We start from the raw sequence: 10470 nt of genomic DNA, 5'->3' as shown, positions 1-10470 counted from the left end.
TTCCTTTTCGCGTAAAACAAAACAGTGTTTTTCTTTTACAAAACTAATTTGAAAAAAATAATTGAGGATTTGAGTTCAATTGTCCATAAAAATTATTGTTATTGAACAAGTATCCTTGGTGATATTTTTATTTAATCATGTTAGAATATATAAATGCATTTTCTATCACATAAAAAAATAAATATAAATCAAATAAAAAATTATCAAAATGAAAGTGGAGAACACTTTAACCTCGAAATTAGCAATTCTACAAATCAATCACCCTCGTATTTTTTATGAGAAAATTTATGATCCTCGAAATATAACTACTTGTTTTTATTTAATTAAAAAAATAAATATAAAAATTTAAGAGAAATATGAGAGAGGATTTAAAAATATATTAAATTATTATTATTATTATATCTATTTATTCGTTGAGTAAATTTTTCTACAACAGTGTTAGTTGGTAAATTATTTGGACATCCAAATCAAATTAAAAATTTATATTTATATGCGAATATCATCTCATTATTAGCAGAAGGCCGTTCTAGTGATTGAACATCCAGTTATTTTATTATTTATATAAAAAATAATTTATATTATATAGTAAAAATGAAGAGTCTATGTTCCTATAATAACACGTGGCATTCTTTATATGAAGGTTTTTTAAGTTTATCTTATATATGGCGTTTCGACAATAAGGTTTTTTATTTTTTTAAAAAAAAAAACTTTCTTATGACAAGGGAGAAAAAATGAGAAGTCTTACCAATATTTTATAAGAAAAATAAGATAATCTTTTAATTATTTTTATTTGTTAACGTCTCTTAATAATACTAATTATGAACGCATTATAGACATAGAAAAATGAGAATCAACTTTTAAAGTGGATTTTATAATTAATACATTTAAAAGAAAACAATAAAAAAATATAATTTAAAGTAAGATAAAATTTTATTTTATTTTTAAAAAATACAGCCACAGTACAAATACCAACAAAATCTAAAGAGCCTGGCCCAGAGGCCCGAACATTAAAAAAAAAATGATTATAATAACAGAAGAAGGAAGAGGAACAGCTGTCGTTCTGGCTGAGGTGAAAAGAAAGAAAGAGAAGAGACAGATGTAGAAACAGGAGTGGAGCTAGGAGTTTTAGTTTGAAAAGTTCAAATTAGAGAACCTGCCCCTGCCAGCCCCTTCATTCCGCCGCCCGTGCCTAGAAACCAAGAGGATAGAGACAGAAATAAAAAAAAGATAAATTGAAGAAAAGAAGGATGGGTTGCTTGAGCACCACAATGGCTTCAACTCTACAAGCAACAGACTAGGAGGAAGTAACAATTCACGTGGAGCAAGAGTTTATGATTAAAAGGTTTATTTATTTTATAGTTTTTGGTTTAAGTCATGTAATTGTTAATATAATAGTTATTAAAAATTTATATGGTCATTAATTTCAGAGCCTGTAGAATTAATTGAGATATGTGTAAACTAACTCAACACCTATGTTAATATATAAAAAAAACACTAAAAAAAAAGACTTATTAAGATGAATTTAATAATAACAAGAAATGTCGTCGTTAAAGCTACACCGACACCACATGCGTAGTTTCACACATTAGCACTTGTAATGCACTCACTTGTAATGCACTCACGTGTCAAGCAATTTTATCCAAAAAAAAGTTGATAATCCTTTTTTTTTTAATAAAGTCATTGATTCTTCAATCACTTTTTAAGTGTATTTGAAATTATAGTAGTGATGGTAGTTTAAAGTGTTTTTTATTTATAAATACATTAAAATAAAATTATTTTATTTTTAAAAAATTATTTTTTATATTAGTACATCAAACGATCTAAAAACATATAATTTTTTTTCATTTTAAAAAAAAATATTCAAAATTTAAGATAACACGATTTACACCGTGTTCCCAAACGACCCATGTCGCTTATGCCAGTATCGCAAGGAGCACACCTAATTCTTTGTTCTACAAGCTATAGATTATGATTGAGAATGCGATGCAAACTGTATTTTCAAAAAAAAAAAAAAATAATTTTTTTTTATGTTTTCAAATTGTTTTGATGTATTGATAACAAAAATAATTTTTAAAAAATAAAAAAAAAATCATTTTAATACATTTCTAAGCAAAAAGTACTTTAAACTACTACTGCCATCACAATCTCAAATAAGCTCAAGTGCACAAATTGTACATACACTCATTATAGCCTCCTGCATAATAATAATATATTTTATTTAATAATATATTAAAATAATATTTTTTTATTTTTTATATTATTACATCAATTTTTTTTTTCAAAAATACAGTTAACTTGTAATAATAGCCAGAATATATATGCTCTTTAAATTGAAGCAGAAGATTCAACTTTATCAAAATATTTTTAGAGGGTTATATTGGAGGAAATGCTAACGGTATAGGGATATAAAATTGGGACTTGTTAGATTCCCTAACAGCAACGAGTCAATAACAGAAAATCCGAACAACGTCCAGGTCTCAGGGGAAATTATAATTATAAATTATAAAAGAAACCGAAAGAGCTAGGGTTCTTGAGCAGTGGCAATCAATGTTTCCCATACTCAAATTATCGTTCAGTTTTGCGGTGCCTTTTTGCATTCTAATTATCTAACTTTATTTCTTTCAATTTCATCAAATTAAGCTACATAAATATTATTTTATGTTTTCATCTTTTATTATCTCATGTGTGCAAAGTGCCAAAAAATAATTTAAAGTTAAATTAAAAATCAATATTATAAAACATAATTAAACAAAGCTAACAAAAATTAAACTAACAGGGATTAAATTTAACACGAAAAAACAAAACCTTTTTTTATTGTTCAAAACACGCTAGAAAAATTAAACTAGTTCTTAAAGTTTCAATTCATATACTATCTTGTTTTTTTTTGGGCTTTTATATTTGCAACCCAAACTTTATTTTTTTACATTTCAAACCTTAATATCTAGAAAATAAAAGGAAAGAACCGTCAATAAAATTGAGAAGAGGAACACAAGAGACTGGTATATATATAATGATTTTATTTACCAAAAAGAAGTTAAATGAAAATGGTTTTGTCATTCAAATATGCTATGAAAAATAGATTAAATTTTGTAAATTTTGTTTTGACTCGATTTAATTTATAATTTGTAAATTAATTGAATAATATTTTAAACTTAAAAATAATTTTATATAAGTTTTATTGGGCAAAACCAAGTTGAAATTTAAGTTTTTTAAATTTTAATAGGCCCTAACCTTTTCAGCTGCTATAGATGGATTAAGAATGTGTTTGGTAATGTAGTAATTGTTGTTTTTTAAATAATTTTTTATGCCGAAATACTTGCCAATGATATTTTTTTATTTTTTAAAAATTATTTTTGATATAGAAAAATCAAAACGATCCAAAACATATAAATTATATTAAATTTTAATAAAAAAATAAATAAAATTTTTTAAAACACGATTTGCACCATATTCTCCGCACATTCTAAATTTACAATAGAAAAATAAAAAGTTGTTCGTTATATTAAAAAACAAGAAGACAAATGACATTAAAAAAATCAGGTACGTAAGCCTAGCTTTATAAACCCGCGTGCACATGGACTGTTTTTTTCATGCCAATGTGTGGGACCCATTCCTCAAAGCGAAGACATGCTCGACCTGTTTGTTAAATAACCCCTCACATTGTTTTATTTTTAATTAAATATATTAAAATAATATTTACATAATTAACCCAGTTTCAATAACTTTATACTTTTTTTTTATATCCATATTAGCAATTATTTTATGAATAATTATATATTAACTTAATATATAGATTTTCCTTTTAAAAATTTCCTTATTGAAACCCAATAAGAGTAGAATATCTACTCTGTTTTTATTAATTTTGATTTTTTTATATAGCCTTTTTATATTTATTACTCTTAGATTTATGCATATAGATTCATAAAAATAATTGATTCATAATTTTTTTAATTTTTTTATGCCAAAATCTTTTTTCATGATCATAATAAATTTTTATTTAAAAATATTTATAATAAAAAACATGTTTTTGTCAAAATAAAAAAAGAAATTACATGAATAAGAAATTTTTTTTATTATAAAGATACGCTTACCTCGTTATAATTCTTACCAATATTTTTAATTGTCATTAATTTTTCTTCAATAAACTATATTGCTAATAAGAAAAAATTGTTATTGTTAAAATCAATAAATAAAAATTATATGAGTGAAAGAAGACAATTTTGACTAAAACAACATCTACTCCTTTAAAATTTTAATCTTCGTTTTTTTTTTAAATATATATTTTAATTTTTATTTAATTAAAAAAAACGTATTTTAAAATATCACATGGGATTATGCTAGCATTGTATTAATTAAAATTAAAAATAATTCTACTTTCAATCATACGAGGCCCGTTTGTTTGCTGAAAAGTAGTTTCTTTTTAGAAAGTGAATTCCGGAGAAAGTGAATTCTAGGAAAGTAAATTCCGGGAAAGTATTTTCCGATGTTTGGTAGTGTAATGGAAAATAAATTGGAAAACACTTTCCAGTGTTTGGTCATGTCATGGAAAATGAGCTGGAAAATAACTTATTAATGTTTTATTTTTCTCAAGTTTATTAAAATAATGAGGAACAAATCTTACAAATTAAAAAGTTGAACGAGAATGAAATTGAAAAAAAATATAATTTCATAAATTATCTCAAATAAAATAAATAATAATCAAAATAATAGAGATCAAATCTAAAAAATTAAAAAAAAAATAAAAGATGAAGAAATTAAAATAATAATAATTAACATTTCATAAATTATTTCAAATAAAATAAGTAAAAATCAAAAGAATGAGGACCAAATTTGATAGATAAAAATTTTAAATAAAAAAATGATAAGAAAAAAGCAAATAACAATTATAAAAATAAGGACAAAAATTAATATAAAAATTAAATTTTAAGAGATGGAATTAAAAAATAAATATTCAAAATAAATTATATATAACAATCAAAAGTTTGAGGATCAAATTTGATATAATCAGCAAATAATGATATTTTTAAATTTTTCACAACTTTCGGAAAGTGTTTTCCGCCTAAATTTTTCAGGAAAACACTTTCCTGAAAACCAAGTCAAATTTTCCTTTGACTGGAAAGTGTTTTCCGTTGACCAACTTTTTCAATGGCAAACAAACACAGGAAAGTTTGGAAAGTGGTTTTCGGGAAACCATTTTTCAGAAAACAAATACAGTCAAAAGGAAAAATACTTTCTTGGAAACCAAACCAAATTTTTCTTTGACTGGAAAGTGTTTTTTGTTGACCGGAAAGTATTTTTCGTTGACCAACTTTTCTAATAATAAACAAATATAAAAAAATTTAAAAAATAATTTATCAAAAAATGAATTTTAAAAAACAAACATGGCCGTAAATTATTTGTAAGCTTTTCTTTTCCTTTCTTTCTTTCTTTCTTTTTATCTTGATTTGCTATGCGATGTGTGCTCTTAGATGGAACTCGAACCCCAGTGGAAAATTACCCGCGTTCAACAAAACTTAATTAATCAATTATTTACTAACCTACCTACTAATTAATTAACCAGTACTCTCTCTCCTCTACTAATCCCACTCCCTCTCCCTCTCTATCTAGAATCTTCTTCGATCGTTACAAAGCAAACTGCATACATTTATCTATCTCTCCTGCACACAAACACAAAAACAGCTCCAGATCTCATCAAAGCAAGTCAAACGACAGGTAATATGTTCATTTCCAACTTTCATGGCCTCTGTTTTTTCTTTGAAGTAGTGAAGTCAACTCACCTGACTGTAACATTTTACGCTGTTCTTATCTTTCATTAACCTATTATTGATTGATTATACGAATCGAACAAATTTGTTAATTTGTGCCTTTTTCGCAGGACTTGCTTGTTCTAGTAATGGAGGAGATTCCAAGACAATCGTTTGGTAATTTATTATTTTTGTTCTTCTTTTTAATCGAAACTGGATAGCGAACGGAATGCTTTATTTTTTTTCTTGATCAAGTAAATGACGTAAGAGAACGAATAGGGATGTTTTTTTTATTTGTGTTTTTTTTGCTCTATTTTCTATGGAGCGTTTAAAGTAATGAAGTAAAACCTATTGTTTAACGTCATTACATTATATATGAATGATTTGCATAATTATTCTAGAAAGAGAGGTATTCTAGATTGAGAGACATGACGGTTTATCATGCCTTTAATACTTTTAATTTCATGCCTTTAATACTTTTAATTTAGAGGATCGTCTAGGATCAGATATATAGTCTTAAAACTTAGTGATGGTTAAATCCAAATGCTTTGGATCTGATATGCTTGCCAAACCCACGTTACCTTGAGCTTGATTAACTATTAAATCCAAGTACTTTGGGTTTAACATGTTTGCAAGCTTAAGTTTTGTCAGACCCATTTTGTTTTCAAGATTTTTTATATTTATAAAAATCTATAACTAAAAAATGTTGACTCATCATATCATACTGAATGTTTACTGTCTTTTTATTTGTTTTTGGGCAGGTAAAGATGATGAAAATGAAAGAGCTATGGAAGAAGCTGCGGTTGTGCCTGGTGAGCCTTTGCAAGATGGGAATTGTCCTCCGAAAGTCGAATCCGCGGTTGAAATACTTCAAGAGAAAGTTACCAAGCAAATCATTAAGGAAGGTCATGGTCAGAAGCCAACCAAATATGCAACATGCTTTTGTAAGTTACATTTTTTTTCCTTTCCTTTTTGGGTCACGGTCACTTTCATTACTCTAGAAAGTAGAAGTTACAATTCTTAAAATAAGTAAAAGCTATACAATCATACCATACAGGGGTTAGAATTCTTAAAATAACTAAAAGCTACACAATCATATCATTAGGAGTTACAATTCATAAAATAATTGAAAGCTATACAATCATATTGTTATATGATTTGTGATCTTATGTGTTATGTTGTCAGTGGACATCTTCTGTATTGATAGTTGTTTCAGTACATTGTCAAAATATTTTTTAAAATGAATTGAATTCATTCATGGTATGACCTTTATCTCCGAGATATTACAGAAGGCCAACAACAATGTATTAGGTATCTGGACTTAGAGGTTCCAACACTTTGAGCTTATTATTGTGATGCACGGTTATTAGTCTTGGTCCAGCTGACCATATAGCTTTTGAGGTGGAAAATTCTGCAAATGGTTCAGTAACTTGGCTGTTCAACAAGCAAAACAACCATGTTAGTTATTTTGGCTTTTACTGGACTAGTTGTTAAAGCAATAATATATTAGCAGGTGTTATTAATCTTAGAGGAGCTAGGCCTTTTATATGCATGATTGTACTTGTCTCTAATCTTGCATTGCTGTAATGTTTTATTTGTTGCCCAAGGTTGCGGTGCAGCCGTTGGTGTTATGTGTGGTGTTTGATATTTTATTCTTTATGGATCTTCTATGTATTGGCCTAAACTTTTGGGTTGAGTGCCCTAAGAAGGAATTTAATATGCATGCACATTTTATTTCATAAATGTCTTACAGAAAATCTTCACTGTGTATACCTAAAAATCTGAATAACTGCATACATGTGTGTGTCTGCAATTGTACGCATTTTGTTTCTGAGATCACGTACTAAATAATGGTGATTCTCATATGCGGTCTGTAACCTAATAATCTGAGTAACTGCAACCGCATGACAGTGCACTACAGGGCATGGACAGAAAGCACTCAGCACAAGTTCGATGATACATGGCATGAACAACGACCATTTGAAATGGTTTTAGGAAAAGGTATCTGCCTATTTCATTCAGATTTTAAAGTCTTCTTTTCTTCTTTGGAAGCTTCGCATTCTGTTCTTGGTCTTCAGCTAATCTAGTTTAATTTCTGCAATTTCCATACATAACTGTCAGTATCCATGATTTCATGGCAAATGCTTGACAGTTAACTATTCTGTCAATGAACGGTGCTGATTAAAGAGCTCAAAATGACAAAACAAACCATTATTTTTTTATATGGGTGTAGAGTTGGACTGGTACCAGTAATGACTCTAGAAGCATTTTGCAATGCCATGATAATGACTAAATAGGAATCTAATAAAAGAAACTAGTAGATGGTTATACATTGCCACAGATACAACATGTATGCATCTTGGTCCATTTATGGTTTAATTATATCATGTTGCTAGCTTGCTGCTGAATGTATCGCCAAACATTGATGGTTCACATCCATAACAGAGAAGAATGAAATGGTGGGTTTAGCTGTTGGTGTTTCCAGTATGAAGGCTGGTGAACGTGCCCTCTTACATGTGGGCTGGGAATTAGGCTATGGGAAAGAAGGGAGCTTTTCTTTCCCAAATGTTCCTCCCATGGCTGATATAATATATGAAGTCGAGCTTATAGGATTTGATGAAGTCAAAGAAGTAAGTTACATTCTATTGATTTTCCAAATACATAGTTTTTATTGTTTAAAACTTTCGGTTCATAATAACAGCTCTATCTGATTTGATTGCTAATATGATGAATCTATGTTGGAGATGCATTTTGCAGGGGAAAGCTCGTGGTGATATGACTGCAGAAGAGAGGATCGGTGCAGCAGATCGAAGAAAAATGGATGGAAATTCTCTATTTAAGGAGGAAAAACTTGAGGAGGCTATGCAGCAGTATGAAATGGTACATTTGTATGAGTTGAATTCCTTAAGTAGCATTGCAGTTTTTATAGTTCTTTTTCTTATTTTTGTCATTCTTGACTAATTCTGGTGGCTTCTGTTCATGTCAGGCAATTGCATATTTGGGTGACGACTTTATGTTTCAGCTGTTTGGCAAGTACCGAGACATGGCATTGGCAGTGAAGAATCCATGTCATCTTAACATGGCGGCTTGTCTGATCAAGCTTGAGCGCTATGAAGAAGCCATTGCACAATGCACCATTGTATGTATACTTTAATGGGTCAATTTTTCGTTTCGCAACTTTTTATTTCCGATGTCGAATAATTTTGGTTTATTTATGGAATTGGTAAGGCAGCAATCTAATGCCAGATCAATCAGTCAGATTCTCATCATTTTCCTTTGTGTGATTGTGTGTGTGACTATCTTGTTGTCTGTGCAAAGTGCACTGGAAAACTATGGATATTGAATTTATTGCTAGTCATTTTGAAGAAAAATGTGTTGTATAGATGTATTTGGCACCTCAGAAAGCCTATTAACATTCTGGCTTCTCCATATGGTCAATTGTTGTTCAGGTTTTTTGTTTTGCTAGTACTGGTGAACATCCTGGCATCTTCGTGCGTTCAAATTAAATTTGTGATTTGGATTTTCTAAATCATTACGTAATCTAATCAACTGAATAATGGATTCACAGGTATTGGTAGAGGATGAAAACAATGCTAAGGCTTTGTTCAGAAGAGGGAAAGCCAGAGCAGAGCTTGGGCAGACAGATGCTGCCCGGGAAGACTTTCTCAAGGCGCGTAAACATGCACCTGAAGACAAGGCAATTTTGAGGGAGTTGCGTTTGCTGGATGAGCATGATAAAGCTATATATAAGAAGCAAAAGGAGATATATAGAGGGATTTTCGGACCACCACCACAGCCAAAACCGAAGCCAACTAATGTGCTGATTCGCATATGGCAATGGTCAATCCTCGTCTGCCAATGGCTGCTATCACTGATTTATCGCCTCTTCAGGCGTGAAAGGCACAAAGCCGACTAATTATAGGTCAACATGTGAGTGAACAATGCATGAACCCAGATCTACTAAATTAAAGATTTACTGATGACTTTAAAATCCCTGCATGCCAAAGCTCTCACTAGCTCTAATGTCATGTTCCATTGAAATCCGCATCCCATGTTCACTTGCCTGGTCGCACTTGCCAGTTTTGATTATTGATATATCAAGATAAATTAGCAAGATTGGTGAATCAAATACTTTTGCAGATAGCTCAAATATTTTATTCTCGGTGCAAATTGGATGTTCCGTATTAAGTCTCTTTACCTCTTCTGTACCGTACAGAAGGTCTATTTTGCACTGATGGGGGGTTCGATTAATCCGATTTCTGGAAGCAAAACTATTTTTCCTTTTGAAAGCAGATTGCTGCACCAGTGATGGTTTGCGTTTTCAGTGATCACCATTCAAGGTGTTTTTTCCTTAGCAGGTGTACCGAACCCAAATCCAAATCAATGAAATATGAGTTTATTTATCGGTAATTTCTGGACAAATTTGGAGGAGATTGTTCCTTGAGCAAATTGGAACGTGTACCGGACATTTTGTGGAAATAAATGTAACAGCTGCTGGAAAGTGGAAACTCTAGAATGGTGCTTAATGTTGCTGTGGAAATAAAAAAACGATGAGACGTTAATCCCTGGGAGCTAAGACAAATCTTTGACTATAAACGTTCAATTTGATCTACATAACGTGAACAAGATCAACAAGTACAGTTTTATACTTCTTATTTTATTGTCTATTTGTTGAGGAAGTCCCCCAAGAAATATTGAACAAGAATTACAGAAAAGAACCGGAAAA

General features: G+C 29.7%; 1 protein-coding gene across 1 annotated transcript; it reads left to right on the top strand.

Annotated features, from left to right (window-relative positions):
* The first annotated feature begins 5487 nt into the window (after positions 1-5487).
* LOC133680502 (peptidyl-prolyl cis-trans isomerase FKBP42-like) lies at positions 5488-9873 on the top strand. The gene is made up of 8 exons (XM_062103490.1): positions 5488-5712; positions 5876-5921; positions 6506-6688; positions 7656-7745; positions 8190-8374; positions 8502-8624; positions 8731-8883; positions 9313-9873. Exons 2-8 carry the CDS (start codon positions 5894-5896, stop codon positions 9658-9660), a joined length of 1110 nt encoding a protein of 369 aa, XP_061959474.1. The 5' UTR covers positions 5488-5712; positions 5876-5893; the 3' UTR covers positions 9661-9873.
* Positions 9874-10470: the final 597 nt, after the last annotated feature.

The sequence above is a fragment of the Populus nigra genome, chromosome 19 (assembly GCF_951802175.1).
Source record: "Populus nigra chromosome 19, ddPopNigr1.1, whole genome shotgun sequence".
NCBI classification, from domain to species: Eukaryota; Viridiplantae; Streptophyta; class Magnoliopsida; order Malpighiales; family Salicaceae; genus Populus; species Populus nigra.
Note: the sequence above shows the minus strand (reverse complement) of the source record. Positions and strands in the feature narration are given on the sequence as shown.

Excerpts from the sequence above, each read along its gene's own strand:
- LOC133680502 (XM_062103490.1), top strand. The coding sequence starts at position 5,894 with ATGGAGGAGATTCCAAGACAATCGTTTG. Across the intron at positions 5,922-6,505 it reads GATTCCAAGACAATCGTTTG|GTAAAGATGATGAAAATGAA; the intron begins GTAATTTATTAT and ends GTTTTTGGGCAG. Across the intron at positions 8,625-8,730 it reads CTATGCAGCAGTATGAAATG|GCAATTGCATATTTGGGTGA; the intron begins GTACATTTGTAT and ends TGTTCATGTCAG.